We start from the raw sequence: 26834 nt of genomic DNA on the forward strand, positions 1-26834 counted from the left end.
TCACAAGTCAAGAATAAAATATTCGCGTCCGATCTGTATGGCCATTTACAATGGCTTGCCTATCGGCTCGCCATTGTAAATGCCCATACAGATCTCCCGCTCATATTTTATCTACTACATACATTTGTCTATATTTTTTCCGCATGATTGACGCGGTTTGCGGGAAAAATTATAGACAAATGTATGGAAAAATTAAAAACGTAACTGAACGCTTTCTAGCCCAGCTACATCCTTAGCATCTTAGCTTTACAATTCATAAATTGTCCAGAATTCAATTTTTGCAAAAGATATTTGCCGTCGGATTCCCCATACAAACACTACAATTTCCACCTGCTTTGCCTACTGGTCAAGATGGCGTCGAAAACCCATTCGAGGCTTGTTACTTCGGGAAGGGTTCGCTACCTCTGTGAAAGGACGTTTGGTAAACGATTGTCATCCTTGCTTGTCTTCTTATAAATTACAAATTGTGTCATGCAGTTATAGGCACTGGCAGTTAACAATGTGACTTTTTGCTGATGGGTCCTAATGTAGTCTGCGAACGCAGACGCATTTCCGCCGGAAATGCGTCTCCGTTCGCATGCTACATGTAGTCCTAATGTAACAAAAATAAAATAGCTTTCCATGGCTGTCAGTACGATCCAAGACTAATAAATAAGGCTGTGTGTAGGCGTACATGTTCTGGCCATCCGCGAAGATTAATGTGACAACAGCTATTCGTTGGTTCATTTTTCTGGCTAGCTGCTACGTACGGTCCCCTGTTTCTAAAATTTCCTGGACCCGCCCCTAAAGAACACAACACGACACAGTAAATTACCTGTGTGGCCACCTTGTTGTCCTTCAAAGTTATGTTGCAGTTGCATTGCGGTGAATCTTTAGAACGTTTATTTGCCGATGGTAGAAGTATTTAACTCGAATAAATTAAAATTGCATTCTGTTTTTTCTAGTTTTTAGAGAAACGTCAGGAGATGGCATTGGGTGTCTTTTAGAATGCTCAGGAGCTGCGCCATTAGTAAACAACTGCTTCTCTTTACTAAGGTGAATATCACATGAACAGTATTTTTTACGCGTTAAAGTCCTTTAATATTTTAATATTAAAACATGATTAAAAACATCTCCTAAGAATTGGTACAAAAAAAAGCTATCCCGTCCCGACCCTGGAGTCGTTTATGATATCAGTTAGTAGTCATTTCTAGCGCACAATTGAACATGCTTTGACCTAGAGCCAAATATTTTCTTGTTTTGATCAGAGGATTTAGGCTGAAATGTGGCCCATTAAAGTTAGAAGTTTAGGAAAAATTGCAGTGCTGTCATATATTCATTTGGTACGTTTTGTTTCTTTGCAGAAAAGGTGGAAGAATTGTCCTTGTGGGACTAATGAAGGTACTCAGCAAAACTCTTAACATTTTACTCGTGTGTGTTTTGTTATCGTCGCATGACCTACAACGGGTAACCCCCACACAGTGGTCAAACGTACAGCGCGTGCGCAGTTCCCGCCAAAACTGCCGTTATGAACTTTGCAATTTTTTTTAAATCAAGCCAAAAGTTAAGACAGTTTCTGAAAAAGTTTAGCTTTGTTTTCTGGCTTTGTACGTTGCTTATGCATAGAAAGTTTAACAATTTTTATCCACTTAGTTTACGACTTGTAATTTGGTTTGTCGCTGCTCTTTTAATAACGTTTTTTTTTTACAATAGCCTTGGACATCGCTTCAAGAACAAAGTTCTAGGCGGCAAAAACCGGAAGTGGCGTTAGATTTTTTAGTTTGACCGCTGTGAAGTGTAACCCAAGAAAACTGGCCATCAGTTATGTAACCAGGCTACGCAGCCTTTTTACATAAGTCGCGAATTGAAATGTGGATCTATTAAACGCCAAAACCAGGGGTTCTAGTGTAAATTTTGTCAAATAAAATAAGATAGACTTGGAACAACTTGATAAGAAGAATGAACTGAATATCGGCGACACAAAAATCTAACACGTACTCAGACCAGGGCTCTTTTTTAAAGGAACCAAATCTTGATCATAGGAAGCAACTTACGGTAAGCCTAAACTGCAAAAATAAAAATTCACTTTAATCTATTTCAATTGCTTTTTTCATTTGTCTCTTCAGCAACCCCTTCATGTAGAGAACTTTCTCCAAGATATTTTGTTCAGGTCTCTGACAATAAAAACCATTCATGGCAGAAAGATCTTTAGCACTTGGGAAAAGTCAGAAGAGTTACTTTTTAACAACAAGTAGGTATCTTTCTGAGATGTTAATGTGTACATATTGTAGCTCTAGGCATGACCAAGATACTGACACAAAGCTATTGGTAATAATTAACCAATAACTAGTGATACCTATCGGTAGAAATGCCAACGAGTACAACGGAACGCTTTATGATTTTAATCGATCACTAAACATTGCGCGTTTTCTTTGAAAATCTTAATGTTTATGGAATAAAATGCGATTTTATGAAGGCTAACAAAAAGTTCTAAAATAATACCAAAGTAGTGAAGATTTAGTGCGAAATCTTGTAAACTTTATGCTATTTGCGAGTTTCAAGCCATTGTTGTTTGGAAAGGTTTCCGCTGTTTTAAATTCCTTTAGGTCTTAATCAAAGTGGCCATGAGCCACTGAACACGAAAAATAAATTACGAAACAAAAAGCAAACTTTTACAAAGATTCGGCCAAAACAAAGCATTTCAAACTTTCCACACTGCAGTTGAATCCATTCAGCACATAAGTATTAAAAAAATTGAGGTTTTAAAAGGTAAAAGCCTGGTCGGACAAGTTTGTGGCCAAAGATGGAACAAGTTTATTTTATTATTCCGAGAATAATTCATCACGCGCAATGCGTGATGTCTCAAATATTACGTTGAATTGTTGTTGTTGAGACACTGCAAATTGCGTTCGGACAACCAGCTTTTAGGAAAATTAAAGGCCCTGTTTCCCGAGGAAAAAAAACGCCGAAGTATCCAGGAAAAAATGTATAAAAAAAATGTAGCCTCCAAACCTGTACGTACCACCCCGTGTTGTTGATGAAACCAACAATCTGATTTTCAATTTCATTTGGGAAGGTAAACCTCCGAAAATAAAAAAAGCCACAATTATTGGTGAGAAAAGCAGTGGTGGTCTTAAGATGATAGATTTTAGTATAATGGAATCTGCCCTAAAAATCGCGTGGATTCCAAGGATACAACAAAACTCTGATGCTGGCTGGAAAGCCATACCAGAATTTTTGCTGAGCCAAGTAGGTGGCCTTTCCTTTTTATCACAATGCCGGTATGACTTAAAGTTACTTCAGTTACACAACATACCTCCTTTTTATTGCTCGGTACTGAAGTACTGGCAAGACTACAGATCAGATCTTATTGATGACAATACACAGATCCATAATGAAATAATTTGGAACAATAGCAATATGATAACAGACAAAAGAACAATCTTCTTCAAACACTGGTTTCAAAACGGAATCGTACGCCTGCACGTCCTTCTTGATGTTGACTCTACTTTTTTATCCATTGACAAACTTCAGCAAAAACTTTTGATGCATGTTCCCTTTACCGTATATTTTGGACTAATAAATTCCATCCCCGCTAGTTGGCGGCGCAAACTTAAATTAACAGATCCCCCCAACCATAATCCAGTTGACATGCTTGAACCCCCCACCCAAAATATCACTACTTACTCTGCTTACGCAGCCATCCTAGACCATTTCTTCCAACCACCTACAGCTGAGACTAAAATTTTACGTTATGGCTTTACTAAAGAAAGCCTGAAAAATGTCTATATGATGCCTTTCTTAACAACGCGAGAAGTTAAATTACAAATGTTCCAGTATAAAATTATACAAAACATCCTTCCAACGAGAATATTCCTGTTTCGCGCGAGGTTGTCTGAGTCCGATCTCTGCCGCGCTTGCCAGGCTGTGCCAGAAACGCTTCCGCATATGCTCTTCCTGTGTAATGTAGTCTCCGCTTTCTGGAATGCTTTCAAAGTTTAGTGGTGTGAAAAAACTAATCAGACTTTCGAACTCAATGAACGTAATATACTATACGGTTGGCACAACAACACTAAGTACAAAGATCTCCTAAATTACGCTACACTTGTCGCTAAATACTTTATATTCTGCTGCTTTCAAGACGAAACTAATATAAATTTTGACAGCTTTCCCCCTTTCTTCGGTATCAGGATTGATACCATTAGGCAAATTGCCATAAAAAATAAACAACTCGAAGAATTTAATAAGCAGTGGAAGAATTTCCTTTAACTTTTAAGTATTTACGTTTAGATATCCTTGAATCTCGTTTCCTTTTTTTTTCTTTTTTTTCCTTGTTTTTTTTTTCCTTTTCCTTTTAGCCGATACATTAATATATATTTAAAATCACCGCTTTTCAACCGTTTCCTATGTTGTATCTTTTTTTCCTTGTTCTATGTGTATTTAAGTTTATTTTTGCTAACATTGATGTTATTTAAAACTGTTATATACTCTGTTTGTATTATTTTGAGTGTCAATAAAGTATTAATTAAAAAAAAAAAGTATAGGGAATTTATTTTATAAATTCGAGAAACGAAATAAAACTCTCTTGTGATTGATAAAATCTGTGTTGTTTACTTTGCCAGACCTAACTTAATTACGCATGCAAATTTGTATGACTTCGAAATTTTCGAAGCTTTGGAAATCTTGAAGCTTTGGAATGAATTTTTTACCTTCATCTTAAATGAAATTAAATTCTAAACAAAGTTTAATTCAAGTTTCTTTCGTATTTCAATCTCTAGTTCGGGAATTTTGGCTTTTTGAAGCGAACAGATTTGAAACCTCTTTGCTATCTGAGACGCATCGTGTCTGGGAATTTTGAGTTTCCCTAATGGTCGCGGGTCGCGGGTCGCGGGTTTTAAGTCGCGTGTCGCGGGTTTTGAAAAAGTCGCGGGTTTTGAAAAAAGTCGCGTGTTTTTAAAAAGTTGCGAGTTTTCAATAGAATGCATTTATTTCTCAGTAGAATTCATTCCCAGCCCTATCCCCCACCAGGGGGCAAGGAACTAAGAGAGAGAATTCATTCAAACAAATTTAAACCGGTTGCAAAGACGCCGGTTTTAAAATGATCACGTTTTCTTAGGAACTACGTTACGAAGTAACGTTGCGAGTTAGACAATCAAATTGCGAACTTCGGAACAAACTTCCCAAACTTTGCCGACTGAACTTCTGAACTTCCCAAGTTTGCAAGTTGAGGAGGAACGAGACACGTTACAAAGTGGTGGCAGAAATATTTCAGCGATTCTAGCTGCTCGAGTTTCAAAATAGTTGTTTGAACAAGCACGGCGTCGGTATCAACGTTCTGACCCACATTAAGTATAAGGATTACATATACCGTCCGTTGCATCACGTCCTGAAAAAAAAAAAACATGTTCAAATTGGGTATCAAACATTGCATGATTTGCAATCAAGCTTTTTTTAGTTTGAAAACAACGCTGCGCGCGAGCGATCATGAAGTTGAGCCAACGTATTCATGATTGAACGCGTACGGTTGATAAATACATTTTACTAGTATCGATACTAGTATTCTGTGGCAAAAACTCTTTAAAATATTTTTAACTGGCGCAGATTTTAAAAACCCTTCTGTAGTTATGTTGACAGAAATGGTTTTGCTTCGCTAAACCATCGGAAGAAAACACGTACCATAGAAATAGAATTGAGCCGTAAACGTCTCGCGACTTTTAATTCAAATTTGTCTGACTCTTTCGCATTTGTATAAAATTCAGATTTCACGTGAAGATCGGTAAAGCCGTCCAGTTTCATTCGGTTTACAAACGCAGAAGACTTGACATTGAAGTTAAAGCCTCACAAAAATTTTAAAGATGTATTTGCTGTATATAAAAAATTAAATTTGACCAAATTTCAGCCGACGTAAAATTTATTTATCGGCAGATCGCTCATGCGAAACGACGTCAGGCTTTTTAACTTCAACCAAATATTTTGTAACTCTAGCCACTGGAATCGCTGGAACATTACCGCTGCTGCCATGTTTTCTTCACCTGAACTTCCGACATGAACATGACTTTCGAGCAACATGTCTTGTTCCTCCTCAACTTGCAAACTTGGGAAGTTTAGCCGGACCAAAGTTGGGGAGTTTGTTCCGAAGTTCGTAATTTGATTGTTTAAACCGCAAAGTAATTGGCTACTTTGTAACGTAGTTCCCAAGAAAACGAGTTTAAATTTGTTTGAATGAATTTTACTGAGAAATAAATGCATTCTATCGAAAACGCGCAACTTTTTAAAAACACGCGACTTTTTTCAAAACCCGCGACTTTTTCAAAACCCGCGACTTATTTAAAACCCGCGACACGCGACTTGAAACCCGCGACCCGCGACCCGCGACCATTAGGGAAACTCGGGAATTTTAGTTGCCAATGACTCATGCACGTGCTGAACAAATTAGTAGCGCGCTGATTGGCCAAACTACAACAAAGTGTGCACGTGCTGAATTGTGTCGTCACGATCTACCTTCATTACATTACATTACATTACTTACATTTTTCGACATTTGGAGTGTTTCTGAGATTTTTTTCGCATGTACAAATCTTCTCGCGGCTCTATATTCTGCCGCCTCGTCAGGCCTTCTGGTCTTCCAGAAGGCCTGACTCGTTGGCAATAGGCCGTTTTACAGTTGTCTGCTCAGTGACCTGGCCTCTGAATGGAAGTGAGGCTGAAGGTGACCTTGTTTTGATACAGACCTCTCTGTTTTTGTTGTGTTAAGGTCGCGGGGAATACCTGTGCATGAATAAATTCATGAGGCGAAATTTTGTTTGTCCTGCATCTTTTAAAAGGCTAATATTTCGGTTGTTATGGGTGCGATTAAGCTCAAATTTTACTGCGACCTAAAGAAATGATGGAAGATTATGACTATTATCTTTTATTTGGTGGATTGTACTAAACGGCGGTGATATAGCCTCGTAAGTGACAAATTACGAGATACATGATTTGGTGGCAGAGTTTACGGATCGACTATGAGACAGCACACTGTGATCTTGGCAAAAACTGATCAGTCAATATCTCTAGTGTGTCATAACAGAAGCGGATTTTTTAATTTTAAGTTTGCCAGGAAGTTATGATGGTTTAAATGCGAAAATTTGAATTAAATGCCTTCTACCTCTTTCTAAAAGCGCTCTTTTAAAATTCCGCTTCTGTTATGACACACTACAGTATTCCTAGTTTAACTCTCTGCAGTGGCAGGTCATGAAGTTCTGTATCCGCGCTGAATTCTCTGCCACAAAATTGTCGGAAAAGTCCAAACTTTGAGATTTCCGAAGGTGTCCCGACCAAAACACGATTTCCAAAGGAGAGATGTAATTATGGTAATATTAATAATTATATTCCATGCTTTAATTGTGAGAACAATGCGTTTGAAAAAAGACATGATTGTTTATGAATATTATTGTGATTACTCCTCCTACAATCTATATAAATCCATAAAGCTAAGTGTTGCTGTAAATTGGTTAAAATTCCTTTAGAGTTCTAACACTTTTCTTTGTTTTAGACTTCAAGGAAAAAGGAGAATTTTTTAAGATCCATACGTCAATTTTAAGTAAACATTTTGTTCACAATCCGTGCTACACGCGAACACATCAAATCACGCGCACGCGCTCATATTTTTTTTCCAGTCATAAATATCTCGTAAAGTTGTCGATGTCAGTTGTTGCACCTCGTGCATACGCTTTAAATAAATGCATAATGATGAGCATAAGGTGTCCCCCGCGACCTTAATCACGTTGTTCTGATGCTAACTAGTTTGCATTTACATAATAAAGCAAAGAGGTTTGTATTAATGCAAGGTCACCTCCAGCCTCACTACCATTCAAAGGCCAGGTCACTTGGCAGACAACTGTAAAATGGACTATTATCCAATTAGAAGGGACTACTTTGTTAGGGAGTTGGGGGTGGGGGGTGGGGAAGAGCGGGAACCCTGGAAAAAAGTGGACAGGAAATCTTCGACTGGCGGGAAAATAGAGGGCGGAAGTTGTTGCCGGAACAGGGAGAAGCAGGAAAAAGTTGCAACATTGCGGTTTTAAATACCAAAAACTGAAGCTCAAAGGGGTGAGAGCCACTGAGCAAAGGAGAGGAAGGGGGGGGGGGGGGCAGGGGCAAAGGTACGAGGAGCGGTCCCCTTCTGTTTTGAGGCCATTCAATTGAAATAACGAAATCTCGTGGGGGACTCATATAAAAAGGGCCGGGTCGATGCTGATCGTCTCGTGTGGGGGTGTAAATTTATTTACATTATTAGTTTTATTTTTAGCCATAGTGGTCTCGTTTAAGGTTACACACGATGAAATATACAAATATAATTTCTATTCTTAGTTTTTCGGTATCTTTTAGGGGTCAATAAAAGCTTGAGCCACACCCAGATTGGTCTCTTTTAGGGGTTCTTTTCAAAAAATTCCGGCGAGCATCCCCGTCCGTTTCATATAGGAGTTCCCCCCGGGGGGACTTGTAGAGCAAATCTCGGCCTTTATTGGTCGAGGGAATGATTGCTAGTCATGGTTGTTATTGTGGTATTTTCTGAAAAACAAGTTAACTTGTAGTGATATGAGCTTATTTCCTTGCAGAGTTGATGTAACTCCCGTCATTACTCATGAGATACCAATGAGCCAATTTGAAGAGGTGAAGCTCATTCTGCTGCTAGACTATAGTTACTGGATTGAATTAGTTCGTTCAAATCCCCCCCCACCCCGTGCGATCACCTTGTATGATTGCATTGCATTTTAAGACTACCGCCAATGCTCCTTTTTTGGCACTTCAGTTTGCCCATGTTTAGACTGACTGCCTGAATGACGGACGGGTGTACGGACTGAGTCAGACGAACGGAGGGCATACTAACGGGCGGACGGACAGACAGAACAACCAATTGACAAGAAAATGTTTAGGTTTAAGTAAGGATTGTTTGTATTTCAGCGGAAAGGCTTATTTACTGAGTTGCTGGCAATAAAAAGCTGATTCGGTCTAGAAACATGTTTTATAAACATTTTCATGTAACAATGATTTATGTTATTTTACAGGCCTTCAAGTTGCTCAAGTCTGGTGAAGGCTGTAAGATTATGGTTGATCCACATAAGTAACAATGCGGGCCTATCACAATATTTTAGTAACTCTCCTAGTTAGAATTTATTCAATATAAATTAAATTTTATGGATTCAATATAATTTATAAATTTGGAAAGGAAATTAATACGCTAATAAAAATATAGCGCACAAGGTCAGGAAATGGTAAAGGAAAAATAAAAGTCAGGGGAAATTGGCATTTTGAAGAAAAGTCAGGGAAAATTGGAATATAACACCGCTGATTTCATACAACTGATGGCTAGAAGAAACATTTCAGGTCAATGCGATCTCAGCGATATGTTTTTTTTTCTTGGAAGTGGGGGATGGAGGCCGCTACTATATCTGACATTTTGAATTTATTTGGTCAGGGGAATTTTATTTTTATCAGGGAAAAGTCAGGGAATTTTGAAAGCCTACGTCTGTGACAACCATGATTTAGCGTCCAAGAAAGCTATTTTCCATATCCTTATTACAGTGCTGATGCGGCAAAAAATTCTGACCCATAACTGTTGTGCATGACATTTTGTTAAAGAAATCAACGGTGTTTTAATCTAAAATATACTCTAATTATTGGTTTGCGAAGTTACTTTGTTTACGCACCACTGATTTTTGAAGCGAACGATATATTCTTTGAGTATGCCAAATATTTTCTGTACTGACAAAATCTGTATAGAATAGGTACAAATTACAGACTGCAAAAGCTTCTAACAAGTACAATCCTAAATAACCGGCACGCATACATGCATGCACAGGCGATAACGCTTTACAATGATCCCAGAAATTGCATTTTTCTTATTCATTTTAATTTTTATTTGCCTTGACTACAAAACGAACCTCCAATACATACAAACCTACAGTATGATAAGATAAATACATTAAATCATTATGAACTTCGTCATTTAGCAACAGAAAGGCCCAGATTTGATTTCCACCCCTAGTCGATACTGAAGATTGTGTGAAATTTCCGTATTGAAATGGTCTGAAATGTAATGAAGTCAACACCGCTTACTAGAATCACTTACATGCATTTATGCAACTTATCAAACAAAACATTTTAGATCAGCTAAATCAGCAATAGGGTAGAAGTTCTTTCTGAGTGAACTCTGGCTTCTCGTAAAAATAGGAATACGGATACCGTCACTGTGTTATTTTTAATGGCTTGAGATAAATACCCGAATAAATATTATCAAAAGCAGTAAAAGGAAGATGGCGAGTCGCGAAGGGAAAAGTTAAATATTATCGACAACAATGCACGTCAAAGCAAACAATGATTTCAGATAGCTCACCTTTGCAATCTATAAATCAAGATACTGCTGCCATCGGTCTCCCTTTTGGAAAGGTTTGAAAAGTTATGACACTAACCGGCCTCACTTATGGCGCGCCGTTTGTTTCATCACTCGTCAAATTCAACATCAGTCAACTAGTCTGCCATCACGTATGCCGACCGAAACACGACAATGGTAAAAGTTCGCGAGCACAATTATCCAGTACATCATCTCCCCGACCCCAAAACTCCGTTACGACGAGAAATCAAACGCGTGCCGAGGAGAGGAAGGCCGCTCTGGGGCGGGGTGGAGTTGATTTTGATTGAGGTTAGGGGGGAGCGGGTGAGTCCCAAAGCAGACAATGTGGAGGGAGATCTCAGTAAATGGATTTGATGTGAGGAACGACACGGAATTAAGAGAGCCTGGCGCTGTGGTTGATATACTATTGACACAAGATGGGACCGAATGAACAACAAGTGCCTAGTTCCCAGTGCTACTCGGTTGGAGTAATCTTCACCCGGCCTCACACGGCCGTCCACCGGGCCATAGCATATAGGCGTTACCGCCTAAAAAGCGTCGAAAATAACAACTAAAAGTAAATGACCACGTGGGTGATTGCCTGTCTGAACCACTCACTGACTGGCTTTTATTCATGCATACTTGTTAACAAGGCGTCCTAGTGTAACCACTTTTAATTTATTCACATTCTTTCGTTCAGATTTAATCCAATCAGAAGCACCCCACCCCCCCCGCCTTAAGAAGTTTCCTTAGAGAAATTTTAAACATTTTACTATCTTGATTTGGGAAGATTTTTCAATTTAATTTACTGTTGATTTCAGTAAATTACTGAAAGAAAACTGTAGAAAGTAATTTTAAAACCATTTCATTGTATGCTAGCGGATTAATAAAGCTATATCTCATTTTCAACACTGTTTCCACGTTGACATTCAGAAGACCAGTGTTATCCCTTACGAAGTTGTATAAGCTCCCGACTTAGCGGAATATCATTTTCATCGGACAATATATCTTCACTATTGTCCTTCCGCGCTAAAATTGTGGACACAAAAAGAAATATGCTAATTTAGTGTGGGCACTCAGTTTACTTCTCAAGAAATATAAATAGAATACAAAAAATGGGCTTTTGAATTTTAAAATAAATGGCCTGTAGACGTTATTGTTTTTTTAATCGATAAAAACGACTTGTTTTTACTCGGACGCCACTGCAGGAAAACCACTAAATTTATGGATCGAATTCACTCCATCAGATTTTTTTTTATTGTCTGTAGACTGTCGTTTCTTTTATTGAACAACTGAATAAATATTAATTTACTTGAAGACGAAACTCGATCCAGAGTATTTTGTATTGCAGGTGTAAATATATATTACTTGTTTTATTTTTTCGTGGATACGACATCATTATTTCAATGACGCTAAGTTGCTTGTCATTTTGTCGATGTTATCAAGACATCGGGCTAAAGAAGTTCACTCGTCATTCGCTTAGCGCAATTAAGCTGATTTAGATATGCAAATCTGCGAAAGCCACACTTCGCATTATCATAATGTCAATTTTATCAAATGTAAATTAATTTTCTTCGACGCGTCCAGCTGCATGCTTACAGGAAGTGTTGAGTTTCAGATTCACTGGGTTGAAATCGACCGACTTAAAATGGCTTCTCAGGAGCATAAAGACACTGATTTTTACGATTACTGTTGTCCAGTTTGTTTGGAGGAGTTTCAAGATCCGAAAGTTCTTCCAACATGTAATCATAACGTGTGCAGACAGTGTCTTGAAAATATTATAATGCGAGCGAAGCCAGCTTACTTACAGTGCCCAACATGTCGACAAGAATCTTTCATTCGAGAGGAGGACATAGACAATTTGCAAACAAACGTTTTCTTGGTGAAACTGCTTCAACAGACCGAGCCACAAAAGGAACGAGAGAAACTTTCTAAGGGCATTCAAGCGTGCGTCACAAAAGTCGAAGTTTTGGAAGAATTAATCAAGGAGCTAAAGTTGAGTCGAGAGCGAAAACTCGATCGTGGAGACTATCTAAAAGAGGAAATCCACGCAATGGCGGATGCGGTCGTGGAAAAGACCAGAAAAAGCGAGGCGGAGTTGATTGAGAAATTGGAAGATTTTATTTCGCAACAGGACGAAGTTTTCAGTCGTGTTCTAACCAAAGTGGACGCTTCCAGACGGAAAATACAAGATCAAATTGATTTATCTTTAAGCGTTTACGATCGGGAGGACGAAGGTGAGATTTCCAAGATGAAAAACGCTTTGGCTTCCCTTGTTCGCGATAACCCCGAGGATAAATTGTACAAAGAAATCAACGAGCTAGATTCATTCACCGCGACATTCGACGAGAACAAAGATCTTTTGCAAAGAGCTGAAAGTCAGGGCATTGGCAACTTAACCATGAGCGACCAGTGTGGTGTGAAAATTGGACTTTGTACTCCGCTGAAGATCATGAGGGTATCTCTTACCACACTTCGCAAGATTACTCCTTCGAATTTCGGCTTCGAGTCGTTCTCTCCTTTGAGTATCGCAACAGATGGAGAAAGACACGTGGCGATTGCAGATCCAGAGAATAATAACATCCTCATTTTAAACAAAAATGGCGATTTTGTGAGAAGATTTACAGCTCCGGCGAACTCTTCTCAACCCGCCATGATGTTTTCAGGCGTCGCATTTTCCAAGGACAAAAAAGACTTGGTGGCCGTCAACGGCGCTCGCGACGTGCACCTGATTAACCCAAAAGAAGGAACATTTAAAGTGAGTTACAGAAGTAGCTCACAGTGGGGTGTTAAATACTGCTTTGTTACTACCGATCCAAATGGACGATTTCTCCTCACTTGCGAGCCCTTGGCGAAGCAGTACCGAGCGTGCATCGTCGTGCATTCGGACGCTCCTTTCGGGAAACCCGATTTGAGGTTCGGCTTTTCCGGCGAAGGCGAGTTGTTATTCCCTTTCAAGGCTCTTTACCACGACAAGCGTTACTACGTGACAGATATGGAGAAAGGTTGCGTTATGGTATACAATGAAAATGGCGAATTTCTTCATCATTTCGGCGGGAAGGACGATGAAATTAATGGCGATGGGCATCTGGTCTTGCCAACAGGAATGATTTTTGATCCAAGCGAAGAAACATTTTTGGTGTGTGACTGGGGTTCCAGTTCTATTCAAACTTATAAACCCGACGGGACTTTCCTAGGGGCATTCCCCATCGATGGACGCCCCACGGATATAGCGCTGTTCTTTGACGGGACCTTGGTAGTGTCTTCTAAAGACGATCAATGGATCCAGTTTATGTCAATATCTCCGCTTGGCGCGTTGAAAGAAAAAGACGCAGTAAACGAATAAACTCGCATGTCATTGTGTATAAGATCACAAACGTAACTTGAAGATGTATGCGCGCTGCATCTCGGCAAATTTTCTTTTTGTTCTCTACTAAAAAATAAAATTCTAAAGACACATGACGTTAAGTTACCCCCTTGCATGCATAACGCATCCCTAACCCTACGCCGTTCTGATCAGCTCGTCATCGTTTGCTTATCCAGAGAAGTTTTAAATAAAGCTGAATAATAAATATGATAGTTTAAACTGTTTAACAACTGAAGTAGTTACGTAACCAATAATCATTCGCTGTTAGCACTGAAAGGGGTAAGATGGGAACTGAGATTTGGCTATTTTTGGCTACCACTGGGACTGGCAATCAAACAAAACACGGAGTGGGAATGGGACTGGGATTTGGGCAAAAAATAGGTTGGGAAATGGGATTTACAACTCCCCCCCCCCCCCCCAACCCCCTTTTTACAGGACCATCATTGAAGCCGCAACTGAACCCACGTTTCTCTTACTTTTACGTATTGTTTGCTGAAGGGTAAGAGCGATTATTGAGCAAGGGAACGAGAGTTCCCTCTTGTTCTCTCCCCCTCCTCAATTTCAAAACTTGTACGTAGCCACTGCGTGAACATTAGTATCACATGCTATCGCTCACTTTACATGTAAAGGAACTTTGATATAATTTATTTAGTAACTATTTTAAATGTACAAAATGTCCTTCAAATTGAAGGAGACAGCAAAGTACAACTGACAGTATATATTACTCTATCTGTACAAAAATATGCACAAAACTATAACTGGTTGAGCTCCCACAAATAAAGTTCGTACCAAAACACGCCTTTTTTTAAAATGAGAAATGGGATGAGGTCTAAAATCTCCCATCCTATCCCCATTTTCTGCTAAACACTAAAACTGACGATAAGAATATTTAGCTGTTAAAATCAACTCGTGGCAGTAGCTTCATTCTCTGGTAACACCTCGGCCACCAAAGTTTCTGCTGTTTTCTCAACTTTGGTTTCATTAATAACAGCCGTTTCTCCCACGGTTACAACTGGACAATTGTTTGGTTCTGGATTGAACTCGTGATTCTCTCTACTCGATTTCTCTTCCTGGGGCACGGAATTGTTTTGTTTAATGCCGGTTTCATCATTGCCCACCTCGAGTACCACAGTTTTTTCCTCAGGAAATGTTTCGTCTGTAGCAACGTTAAGCTTTACCATAAGTTCTTCCAGCTTCTTTGCCTTTCTCAGTTCATTTTCTCTGATGATGGTATAAAGGTGTTCCGTGAGTAGATCTTTTTTTTCTGTTTTTCTGTGTAGATCCATCTTTGCCTCAACAAATTCTTTTTCAGCCCTTTCATACCTTTTTCTGCAAACAAAATAATATAGCCTAGTACCATAGGCCGGCAATGCGTGCAAAGCACTACAGCTGCATACCCTTTGCACGCATTGCAGGGCTTTAATGCTAGTAAGAAAGGCTCACAATGACGTGTAAAGCGCTGCAGCTCCTTCTCTTGCACACATTGCATGCCTATTTTACAATTATAATAGGCATGCAATGCGTGGAAAGCCCTTCAGCTACAAACCCTTTGCATGCAATGCAGGTCTTATAATGGTACGTACTATGATAGGCAATCCGTGCTACAGCTGCATAGCCTTATGCACACACAGCAAGCTTATAATGCCACTATGATAGGCCTGCAATCGCCAATGTGTGCAGAGTGCTACAGCTGCATACCCTCTGCACGCATTGTATCCCTTGAAAGCTTGGAAAATCAATACAGGTAATGTTTATTGTAGCATAAGAATACTGTAATTTAAACTTGACTGAGCAACATCTAACTTGATGTAACACCAAAATGATTATGGAAACAAACATGAGTGAAAAATCTCACCACTCAAGTAAGGTAGTCATCAAAAGTTTATAGCAATAACTAAGATTTGTTAGTCCACTTGTTTTAAGACTGTGATGAAAATCAACCAGTGCAAATAAATTTTTCATCACGTTGAACCAATTTCGTCCAAGAAAGCTTCCAACAAGACATGACCAGCCAACAAACTGTAATTAATGTTATAATCTGTATTGTGATGATCTGTGTGTGGTTATTAACTGACAGAAGAGAAACTGGGAATTATGCAAATTACAGATACTTTTCAAATTCTCACGTGCCTGTTGTGAGAAGCCAGACATTGGCTGCAGTCACAGTTATAGTTAAGACGGCTTTTTGGTCACTATAGTTAAGACGGCGTTAACTATAGTTAGCTATTTCGGTAATGTGACCGCTTCTCTGTTCACCCTAACTACAGTTAGAAAATTTACACCTCGCTGATCCAAAACAATACACACTAACTAAAGTTATACCCAAGCAAGGTTCATGGGTTAGTCTTAAGTTTACAAACGAAAAACCAATTAGAATGCAACAATTCTTTTTGCATGTGCGAGATGAACGTAAATATGCAAAACAAAGCGTGAAGGGAAGGAAAAAAGAAAAACAAAAGATTACATATCACCAATGTTAGCAAAAATAAAGCTTGAATTCTTCGGCTTCTAGCGTCCTTACTTCATTCTATTTTCTTCAAGGTGAGATGCCGTGCAAAAATAGACAAAAACAGAGGAACAACTAGACACAGATCAACAACAAGGGCTGTGATGAACTAATTTAAATTCTAAATTATTCAAAAGCTTATCAGAACTATCGGTAACTATAGTTAACTGCATTGGTGTGACCAAAAAGACGACCGAAAGCACTTACTATCGTTAGGTATGACGTCACGTAACTTGAAACTAACTATAGTTAAACTTTAGTTACGAAGTAGATGTAACCGCAGCCATTATAACCAGTGGCCATTTGAATATTGAAAAATTCACTTCAAGAATGTGAAATATAAGACACTTCTACTTACTGTGCATTGAGAAATTCTCTGCTGCTCTCCTCTATCTTGTCCCTGAGAATTGCCACATCAGCAGAAAGCAGACTGTCCAGATGGCTCAACTCTTTTTGAACTGAGGAAAGGGTATGTGCTTCTGCCTGGGTTCTTTTGTATCTGACCAGAACAAACAAAAATAAAAAACATGTAATACACAAAGGAAAACACAGCAAACTATGAAGTAAAAAAAAGCCAATCTTGAGGAGCTTAATTTTAACAAGAATTGTCGTATTAGTTTTTCTATGGCAAGTCATTTGTAATCCTACTAATTCAGTTTAATTATACAACGTAGTCATGCATCTACAGTTCTCTGCCTGCCTTGCATGCCTATGATGTAAGGTAATACTGTTGTCCATGTCCTACAGACGTGACTGCCACACGACGACCCATACTTCCAGCATATAGAGATCAGGCAGTTAAACCTGGTGGACAATACTGCTGGTGCTTATCCTGGATTCTGTAGCATAAGTGACTAGGAGTATTGCTACTCCCCCTGGATGGGATGCTAGTCCATCGCAGGGTTACCCCCAGCATTAAATTTGCCAGTACCCATTTATACACCTGGGTTGAGAGAGGTACTTTGAGAGTTAAGTGTCTTGTCCAACAACACAACACAGTGACCAAAGCTAGGGCTCAAACCTGGACAGCTTCAGGCCACCATGTGTTCTTCCGTCACAATCTGGGCCAGTATGGTTACTGACTGAAAACATTGCAAAGGTAAATTGTGTGCTGAATCAAATCTAGTATTATAAAGAATAAATATGATTTTGTACACCTTATATCTGCTTCATATTTTTCTCATAATACTTTTATGTTTTGGATGTGGAAATACAACAAGCTTTTTCATGTGCAATATATAACCTTGTCTAAAACAGCACTAATACCTTTTCTTTATTGTTTCCTGAAGGGCCGCTTTCTTCCTTTTATTTTCTTGCTCTATCTGCTTTTGTTTTTCTTGCATCTTCTCCAATGCTGACAATTCAATGGCTTGTATTCTTTAAAATAAACACACAAGCTCCAATAAAATTACAATTCATGGGTTTAAAAAACACAAGTACATGTTCCTCAATTCTCTACAGGTACTAATTTCATCCAAAGCTTCTCTTAGCTCAAACTCGTTTTCAATCAAGATGTTATCTTTAGGTCATCAAGTCTTTATACTCATGTCCTGTTTACTGTACTTGAATATTTCAAGATGCAATTACAGCAGAACAGTGGCAGTTATCCAGAAGTGCTCAAAGGGCAAGGGCGGGAGGATTGAAGAAGCATCCTTTCTTGCTCCAAAATAGAGGAAGGAAAAAAAGAACATTTGGCACTTCAAGCATTTTAATTTTCAGGAAAATGGGGGAGGGGGGAGGGTGGTTCCCAGGCAGGTCCCCTTGATCTGCCACTGTAGAAAATAAGTCCTAGTAAATATATTTTGGATTTTCTTTTTTTAGCATAACCCAGTGGCTAACTACATGTATTGGCAAACTCACACTCTGATTAGCTTTGCAAAGTGCAGTCTTGGGATCGATTGGAGTCCTACAGAGCATGTTTGATTTTTTGTGCATCGTTGCCAAAAAAAGACAACATAAACATAAAAATTCAGTTTTATTGATGCTCTGTATTTCTATATAGACCAGTGACTGGGTTATGCTAAAACATGTAGACTGATCATTGCTCACACAGTGAGCCAGGGGGGGGGGGGTACTCGAAGTATAAATGACGGGGGGGGGGGGTCGGACGTATTTTTTTGGGTTGAAAATTTACACGCTCGGTATTTTCTTGGGTCAAGGGATCTGTCACGTATTTTTTTAGGTCTTAAAAAAATACACGGAGCGAACTTTTCGTTTCGGGTTTTCATTGCGATCAGAGGATCAGAAAAATATTCATTAGAACTGATGGCAGGTATTTTTTGGGTCTAAAATTTCAGACTTGTGTATTTTTTTGGGTTTGCAATATGAAGCTCCATCGGAGCAGGGTACAGAATACTTCTTTGCATAGTATGTAAAAGTCAAAATTATTTTCCTTTGAGCACTGATTACTTTCTTTGTATTAATTTTACCCTCACGTGCCATTTAAAAGCGATTATAATTGACAAAATATAAATGGCCCGAAAGAAGATCAATCAGAACGAAGATATGATATTAGTTTACATGTCTCCAGGATACCAGATTATGTCTGTGTGGAATGCAAATAAAATTCTGGGCACTAACACAGTGGATGTGTACCGTATAATTATAAAATACGGAAATATATACCTTATGGTAAAATAAATAAATATTAACCACAACGAAAAATAATTCCTACCTGTTACTCTCATCGATAATTTCAGGGAGATCACTTTCTAACTCTTTCTCTGTGCACGAACCGCTCGCAGTGGTGTCGTCCAGCTGTAAGGCGTTTTCGTGATTATCATCTGTCTTCTTTACAGACCTTTTTGGCGGAGCTTCTTCAAGCATTTTATTTTCCTCCTTTATCTGCTTAACATTTTTTCCTCGCCTTTCGCATTCTGGAGAGGAATTTTCTTTTTCTTCTTCCTTTGAATCAAGTCGCGACGTTGAGCGACCGCCGTTGTTTGCAGTAGTACATGTACCTGTATTTCGTTGCCCTGTTTGAACACGTTCCCTCCGGCCCTGGTCTTCATCTCCTTCTTGAGTACCTGATATCTTGAGCTCTGAGGACGCAGCTCTTGTTCGTATTTTTTCCCGGGGTCGCTGCCTTTTTACATTGTTTATGACGGCTTTTTTGCGGCTTTTCCCCTCCAGGTCGACATTTTCACTGGCATTTTGTCTTAAGCGAAAAAGCTCTTCGTCTGTAAATCCGGCCCAAGACGACATGAAGGAATTAAGAGAAATTAACGCTACATTCTTTTGTATTTTTCCTCAAGTATTTTGCGGTTTTAGCCTAGATTGAACGGTATGAAATTCCTTCTCCGCCGCCCGCCATATTGAAAACAGACGTGTTCCTATCCCCAGTCTTCATAGGTAAGTCACCCGGACTATGACTAAGGGAGACTAAGCTCCAACAACAAGAAAATGGCGGGGAAAAGTGCTCCTGATGTAGATCTCGTGGGAAAAGTTCTCCAGGGAACTTGTGGCTGGTCGGATTCTTCCATTGTGAAGTGTGGAAGGTTCTATCCAGCTTCTGTGAAGACCACGGAGGATCGTTTGCTGCATTATTCCAGGTTTTTTCCTTGTGTGGAGTGTGACTCTAGCAATTATGCGATTCCCAGCCCAGTTGTCGTGGAGAAATGGCTCAAGTGTGTTCCAGCGGGTTTCAAGTTCCACTTCAAAGCTTTTGGTTTCTTTACAAGAAAAGTAAGTCTTATTGACAGCAATAATCATGGAGTGCAATGTAATCAGAAACGGGATTTATTGATAATAGGATGAACGAGCTTCACTTCTATTTTGAATCTAATATGGACATGCAACTACCCAGAAAATGGGCCATGCAATTTTAATTCCCCCCCCCCTCCCCAATCGAGGTATTACCTCTATAGAGACCCCATCCATTGAAGGGGGTTTATTTTGTGTGTGTGTGGGGGGGGGGGGGGGGGGGTGCAAGATGAACCAAATCTTGAACTGTGATTGGCTACAGAACCACTCCCAAGGAGGGAGAAAGGATGACTTCTGCCGTATTGCTTGTGCAATGACTTACATGTATGCTGAATGCTACTGAGTTCTACCCAGTGGTGGATCCAGACCTTCTGGTAGTTGGGGGCCCAATCATCCGGACAACAAGAATAAGAGGGGGCCCGTTCTCGAAAATGATATTTTTCTCAGCCCTCCAGGCCTTGGATTAGCCTGAAAATAGATCCACCACTGCTACCAGTGGCCAAATGTAAAATATAGTCAAGTGTTTTCCTACATATGAGACTGACAGCAAAGGTAGCACTAATTTTTATTCATTTTCTAAACTGTTTGATATTTTTTAGTCAATCTCTGTATCAGCCCTGCCACATGTTGTTAGAGATGAGCTGCCAGCAAACATTATAAATGGACAAACAGCAATCACATGGGAGGAACTGACAGATCTACAAAAACAGAAACTCTGGGACAGATACAATGCTGCACTTCTCCCTGCCCATCAAAAGAACAAATTGGGAGTTGTGGTTTTCCAGGTAGAGCATAGTTTTATTGGATTTATTCAGTGTTCAAGAAGCAAACCATCAAGTTCCTTATAATTTCTCAGTACTACCTGTAGCTTTTTAATAATAAAGATGGTAAATTTTTTAATAATTTCATTGCTTATCATATTTATGTGAAAATTTTTGCATTTTATCAAGACATGACCCTTATTCAGTGTTTTTTAAGATAATATACATGGGTTTTTAATGAGTTTTGTGGCATTTTTTAAGCCCTGCATCATTATCAAGGTACACAAGGCTACATTTCAAGTCCCACAGGGGTGGCAGGCCCACAATCGGTTGAAGACTGGTATCAAGAAGGGCTCTTTATCAAAAAAATAGATTTCATTAAATGCAAACAAGGCTAAAGAAAATTATGTATTTAAGTTATGAAAAAAGCCATAAACAAAGTGTTTGACATAATTTAAATTAATTTAATTTAATTTTTCTTTTTGACAAAAATAGTTTTATGTCTTGTAGTTTCACCTAGGTTTTCATCCCACCGATGAGAATAAGGAGCATGTAATAGAATGTAGGAAATTTCTTGATGTCCATTACTCTATGGCTGTAGAGTTTCGCTCCAGAGTATGGTTTTCAACAGAAAAGCTACCCATGACCTTGGACTGGTTGAAACAGCATAATATTGGTAAGTACAGAATTGCTGTGTACGTTAAATCCTAGAGTTTGGGAGAGCAGAAGGCTTGTAACTGTCGGTTGCTGCTTAACTTCAGTTTCTTTAGTATGATCAAAGCAACCAGTTACTTCCCCTAGATGGGATACTAGTCCATAATTTGCATGTTTACCTCCTCTGCCAACACTTTGTAATTTTGTCCCTTTTATACTCCTAGGTGTATATTGTGGGAGGCATGGTGGCCTAACAACCAGCGTGCTGGACTCCAGATCAAGTGGTCTGGGTTCGAGCCCTGGCCATGGCACTGCATTGTGTTCTTGGACAAGACACTTTACTCTGACAGTGCCTCTCTCCACCCAGGTGTATAAATGGGTACCAGCGAATTTACTGCTGTCAGGTAAACCTGCAATGGACTAACATACCATCCAGAGGGGAGTAGAAATACTCCTAGTCACTTCATGCTACAGAAACCAGGATAAGCTCTGGCCTGATGGGCCACTAGGCTGACAAACGCAGACTTAGCCTTGTACCATACTCCTAGGTTGAGAGAGACACTAAGTGAAGTTTCCTGCCCAAGAACAATACAATGACCCAGGCTTTGATTGAACAACCAGAGTAGAGGGAGGGTGTATGTTAAAAGCAAATATCTTATTTATGAATAAAGAAAATAACAGATTGTACCAACGGTAACATTGGACCACAACAGGGACACTCCCTTATTTGGCCTAAATGGATAGGGTATGGTCTTGAGGATTTTTGTCTTGAACAGCATATACACATTTTCACTTCACCAGAAACTTTGAATAAGGTATCAGTGCAGTCACCGGCAGCTCCCTCTTTTACATGTGAAGACCTGCTTTTTTTTTTTGTTGGTCAGAAAAGTTGAAACGGTCAACATCAAAGCACTGACTTCTGGGGTCGACGGGCTGTCGCAGAACAGCCTTTAATGAAGACAAGTGTATTTTATAATGTTACCGACTATACAAACTTTTTGATTATCCATTTTTGGTGTTTCTATTCAATAAAGGTCTGGTGGTTGCTGATGATCTACAAAGTGAGTTGTATGTTGACAAGGGTAATTCTGCAGACCATGAAAAGGTACTTTCTTGACTACAGTAATCTTTGACAATTTAATGTATGACAGCATTGATGCATGGTTAGGGTGCCAGACCCAGTAAAGGGGAAGTATCTCAAGACAGAGACTTCCTGTAATTTCAAAAACTAAATAACAATTCACTGTGATAATAGAAACCGAAAGATAAAGGCCCAGGTTTGTCAAAAATGACCACTCAGCATACTAAAACTGTCGATGGATGTCTCTGGGCGTAGATGGAAAGGGTCGAAATGAATTACAACTTGAAAAAGTCAGGCTTACCTTATTTTCAAGTTCTCGCCTTTCTTTTTCCAAAACACGTTAGAATCAATCGTTTGGTGATTTGTTCCAATTTCAAGAATTCAGTTGATATCTTTCTCTTGGTATTTATTTTCTAAACAAGAAGAGGTATTAAAGTAGCACAGTTTTGATGAAAAACAATGAAAATCCACCGTGATAATCCCCTTTAATCCCAGATGTGGTAGGTTCATGTTCTGTTCTGCCCCCGGGGGGGGGACTCCTATATGAAACGGACGAGGATGCTCGTCGGAAATTTTCAAAAGAACCCCTAAAAGAGACCAATCTGGGTGTGGCTCAAGCTTTTCTTGACCCCTAAAAGATACCAAAAAACTAAGAATAGAATTAATATTTGTATATTTCTTCGTGTGTAACCCTCAACGAGACCATTATGGCAAAAAATATTGGCGTTTTGCTCGGAACACCCTAAACGAGACCAAAAATCCGAAATTTACACCCCTAAGCGAGATGACGAGCATCCCCGTCACTTTTAGATGCAAGTCCCCCCCCCCCGGGGGGGTTCTGACCTCCAGGTGGAGTTGGTTCACAGAAGACCAACGTTTAACTTACAAAAATGCAGTAATATTTTCTAATGTAGTTTAAAACCCTTATTAACAAGTGAATTGGCTACTGGCTCGTGGTATGCAAAACGTATGTGTCCCCACTGACAAGAGGACACCGTGGCACTGTCCTTTATAAATTGCATAGAGTTTAAAGGTCAGTATTTGCCAAAAGAGGATGATTATAGGAACAATCGCTATCTTCTTCCTGTTATGATGTTTCCTCATTGATTTTACCACTTTCCCTAAGCCAGGAGTGTTTTTCTCCCAGGGGTTACCTGGGATTTCAAGTGACGGGCATGATCGAATGGGTGCAAAAATCAAGACCCCAAAAAAATCCCGAGGTCTTCCAACATAACTCAAAAAAATCCCGAGATAAAAAATTGACCCCTAAAAAATCAACAGCAAAACGCGTTTCTTTGTACTTTATTCGCAGAACTTCGCAGCCAAGGCACTACCACGAATCTTCAGATTGTTTTAAGTCCCCAAAAACATCCCTACTTAAATAAAAAAAAATACTTGCCAAATTTTCCTACCCCCAAAAAATCCCGGAATCGAAAATTCCGAACCCCAAAAAATCCTTTAATCATCCCCGTTACTTGAAATCCTGAGTACCCCCCCCCCCCCCCTCCTGGGGTTTTTCTTAGCATTTCACCTTCTCAGCAGACTTGTCACGAAGCTTATGGGTTTGTTCCTATTCACAGGATTCAGGCCGTGGTGGAGTAGTACCTATTATCATGGCACTTGGGTCATGTGACTTTGCGTATATCCGCGTGCATCGAAGAGTTGGGAAACATCGCATTTTGGGTGAAGAGGAGATAAGGAGGTATGCAGAATAAAGGATTACTAGTCAATTACATAGAAGTTTAACTTGTCGAGTGTTGGTCACGAAAATCTTCCTGTTTTTCAATTTGCTCAATAACGAATCGTCGTTCTACTGTGGGTTCGGTTGAGGTCAGAAAAATGGTCTCGTTTTAAAATTTCTTTTCTCCCGATTATTTTAATTCAAACTTATTAATTTTACTCTTTGAAATTGGAATATAAATCATAATAATAATAAAAAGCGTGTATTTAACCCTATGCGTTTGTTGCTATCACAAATTGATGTGTCATGTCAGGAAGAGCAAGGAAATAAAAAATGCAATCCGTGACTTAGCTTTTGCTTCCACAGTTGGGGGGAACGTTTACGCTCGCCCGAATTACAGAGTACAATACAAGGACCGATCTATTTTATGTGGGGAACAGACCACGAGGACCAGGTAGGAAGTAAACACTCCACGCCCTTGTGTACTTTTTATGTCATTAAACAAGGTAAGAGGAAAATAGGGTTGAAGCCGCGGGCGAACCACTGTTCTCTTAAAAATAAATGTCCTTGCTTCCCAGATCCTCAAATGACCAGTAAAGGATATCTTTGCTGGTAAGGTCAAGTCTGCGTCCGGGTAACTTGCCCAAAAGGCCGGCGCCTATCCCAGTTTCAAAAGCATACAGCGACTGGTAGTATTTCTACTCTCCCCCGGAATGAATGCTAGAACATTGTATGACCCCCCTCCCCAGCACTAAATTCGTTGATGCCCATTTTATACACTTGTGTGGAGAAGGCACCGTGAGAGTAAAGTGTTTTGCCCAAGGACACAACGCAATCCCCTTCCAGGCCAGGACTCGAACCCAGACTGCTCGATCCAAAGGCCAGTGCGCTTACCGTTAGGGGATACCGTGCTTCCCTGGTGGCTTAGGCTTAATATACAGGCGTACCGGAGAAAATCGGAACAGCAGTAAATACTTTGGGAAAGCAAACAATTTGCTCCATGAACGACAAAGTTATTTGCTCCATGGATGACAAAGTTTCACTCGACAGACTAATACCGAGTTGCTAAATTCCTTGAACTTCGCTTTTAGCCCATCATCAACTCAAAGCACCTGACCAAAGAAATCGGAACGATGGCCTATGACTGGAAGAACAAAATTTCCAACACTGGGCTGTTACGGTTCTGCTCCAAAGTACATGCAACACAAGAAGAGCGCCGGATGAAGGAGAGTTCTGCTTCAGAAAGTACACGTCTTGAACACGAAGAAGCAGGCTTTCTTCACACTGCAGTGTCCGTCAAGGACGACAGAATCGTGCGGACTGAATCAGAATTACCTCGCGTAACACACGCCAGAGAGGCAGATGCTCTTGTAGAAGAAAGTCAAAGTTCTCCGGTATCGCTTGAAGAAGCTAAGTTATCCTCGTCAGGCTCCTCCACTAAACGAGCTTTAAGCTCAGCGGGTTTAAGTTCACCAAAGAAAAGACGTGCGTCTGGGAGTTTGAAAAGTAAATTGTCCACTCCAAACAATCAGAGAATGATATCGGACTTTTTCAAGAAGTAGACCTTTTACTCGACAAGAGAATATTCTCTTTTATACCATGCCATAGAAATTCAGCCTACCAGAATACAGAAAAGCCTTTGTATATTCGACGGTATTCAACCCAACCTTCCCATCGTGCGCTGCGATCTAATAGAAATAATAATAATAGAAAGAGAAATTTAGTAAGGGTATTTTCTATGGCATGGTATAAAATAGTTACACAACACTTTCTTGTGGTATACCATGGATTATCCCACTTGTCACTTGTATTTTCTTGGATACAAGTGACTCGTGGGATATTCCATAGTATACCACTCGAAAGCGTTGCATAACTAGTATGTACTTGACTGTTCTTCTTCGCACAGTGACATCGCCCCAACTTTTTGTTGATAATTTATTATCAACTACATTGGTTCAATTGATAACCTTATTGTTACTTATTTTCGCGGGACTTAATTTTTAAAAGATTGCGAAATTAAAGACCCGCGAATTTTTTTTACGTTTTTTAACGTATTTTTGACAAATCGCGAAAATTTAGTGCCGCGAAATATGCCCGTTGGATTTGGGCGAAAATAGGAGAATGAGACATTCTTCCAGGTTTTAAGTATGAGGCTTGAGCTTCCAAGGAGAGTTTTGCCTGTTCCAGGCGTTCGGTTAATTTTCGCGCTTATCCCGTTTTTCGCGCTCCTCTTAACTAACCGAATGCCTGGAACAGGCTAAGGAGAGCTTGGCAGCGCATAGCGCTCAAGTACGAGTTCGAAAATATTGAGTTGAAAATAACCACAAAAAGTAGACAACCATTTTCGTAAACTGAATGAGGCAAGTACGCCAAAACATTTTCAGCATTTAATATTGGGGAAATTCTAAAGGAGTGGAAGTAAATTTAAACAAGTAAATTTTTAATATTTTTATGGTAAATAAAAGATGCATATATTTTGAGTAAAGTTGATTACACTTATTTGTGCTTAAAGGAAGCGCTGCTATTCTAAGAGTCGAACCTCCACGAACGGCCGCTACCTGCCTTGCCTGCAAACACGAACGATTTTCGCTAGTTGTTAGTATTCGTCCAAACACGGGCATTTTTTTCAGTGGCTGACGGCATTCTTGTCCCCACAGCCCTCTTCGCTTTTATTAGCAAGCGGCGCCTTTGCAAGGGAAACGAAAGGCTCTAAGGACACAGGATTTTT

At 39.6% G+C, this 26834-nt stretch overlaps 4 protein-coding genes across 4 annotated transcripts in view; 3 read left to right on the forward strand and 1 right to left on the reverse strand.

Moving 5' to 3' along the window:
• The window catches only part of LOC144629203 (L-threonine 3-dehydrogenase-like), a 28222-nt gene extending 18427 nt beyond the window's left edge, over positions 1 to 9795 (forward strand). The window contains exons 9-13 of the mRNA XM_078487430.1: positions 945 to 1035; positions 1344 to 1380; positions 2106 to 2230; positions 8580 to 8634; positions 9030 to 9795. Of these exons, the coding sequence (XP_078343556.1) occupies positions 945 to 1035; positions 1344 to 1380; positions 2106 to 2230; positions 8580 to 8634; positions 9030 to 9089 (368 nt within the window). The 3' untranslated portion in view covers positions 9090 to 9795. The remainder of the gene's footprint in view (positions 1 to 944; positions 1036 to 1343; positions 1381 to 2105; positions 2231 to 8579; positions 8635 to 9029) is intronic.
• Positions 9796 to 11749: 1954 nt separating this feature from the next.
• Positions 11750 to 14127, forward strand: LOC144629075 (uncharacterized). The gene has a single exon (XM_078487261.1). The coding sequence runs from the start codon at positions 11859 to 11861 to the stop codon at positions 13698 to 13700; it is 1842 nt and encodes a 613-aa protein (XP_078343387.1). The 5' UTR covers positions 11750 to 11858; the 3' UTR covers positions 13701 to 14127.
• Positions 14128 to 14346: 219 nt separating this feature from the next.
• On the reverse strand, positions 14347 to 19559 carry LOC144629196 (uncharacterized). The gene is made up of 4 exons (XM_078487418.1): positions 18902 to 19559; positions 17494 to 17604; positions 16586 to 16726; positions 14347 to 15050 (listed from the first exon to the last, which is right to left on the reverse strand). Exons 1-4 carry the CDS (start codon positions 19429 to 19431, stop codon positions 14624 to 14626), a joined length of 1209 nt encoding a protein of 402 aa, XP_078343544.1. The 5' UTR covers positions 19432 to 19559; the 3' UTR covers positions 14347 to 14623.
• On the forward strand, positions 19513 to 25780 carry LOC144629187 (uncharacterized). The gene is made up of 7 exons (XM_078487407.1): positions 19513 to 19911; positions 20529 to 20714; positions 21201 to 21366; positions 22379 to 22449; positions 24006 to 24127; positions 24473 to 24560; positions 25198 to 25780. The coding sequence occupies exons 1-7, from the start codon at positions 19630 to 19632 to the stop codon at positions 25666 to 25668; spliced, it is 1386 nt and encodes a 461-aa protein (XP_078343533.1). The 5' UTR covers positions 19513 to 19629; the 3' UTR covers positions 25669 to 25780.
• The last annotated feature ends 1054 nt before the right edge of the window (positions 25781 to 26834 follow it).

Source organism: Oculina patagonica, chromosome 1, assembly GCF_052425735.1.
Source record: "Oculina patagonica isolate OP01 chromosome 1, crgOcupat, whole genome shotgun sequence".
Taxonomy (NCBI): domain Eukaryota; kingdom Metazoa; phylum Cnidaria; class Anthozoa; order Scleractinia; family Oculinidae; genus Oculina; species Oculina patagonica.

Coding starts and splice junctions, on each gene's coding strand:
- LOC144629075 (XM_078487261.1), top strand. CDS start 11,859: ATGCAAATCTGCGAAAGCCACACTTCGCATTATCATAATGTCAATTTT.
- LOC144629196 (XM_078487418.1), bottom strand. CDS start 19,431: ATGTCGTCTTGGGCCGGATTTACAGACGAAGAGCTTTTTCGCTTAAGA. Junction 17,605..18,901: donor ATTATCGATGAGAGTAACAG/GTAGGAATTATT, acceptor TTTATTTTAAAG/AATACAAGCCATTGAATTGT. Junction 15,051..16,585: donor AGAGAATTTCTCAATGCACA/GTAAGTAGAAGT, acceptor TTTTGTTTGCAG/AAAAAGGTATGAAAGGGCTG.
- LOC144629187 (XM_078487407.1), top strand. CDS start 19,630: ATGGCGGGGAAAAGTGCTCCTGATGTAGATCTCGTGGGAAAAGTTCTC. Junction 20,715..21,200: donor TGGGAGTTGTGGTTTTCCAG/GTAGAGCATAGT, acceptor TATGTCTTGTAG/TTTCACCTAGGTTTTCATCC. Junction 21,367..22,378: donor GTTGAAACAGCATAATATTG/GTAAGTACAGAA, acceptor TATTCAATAAAG/GTCTGGTGGTTGCTGATGAT.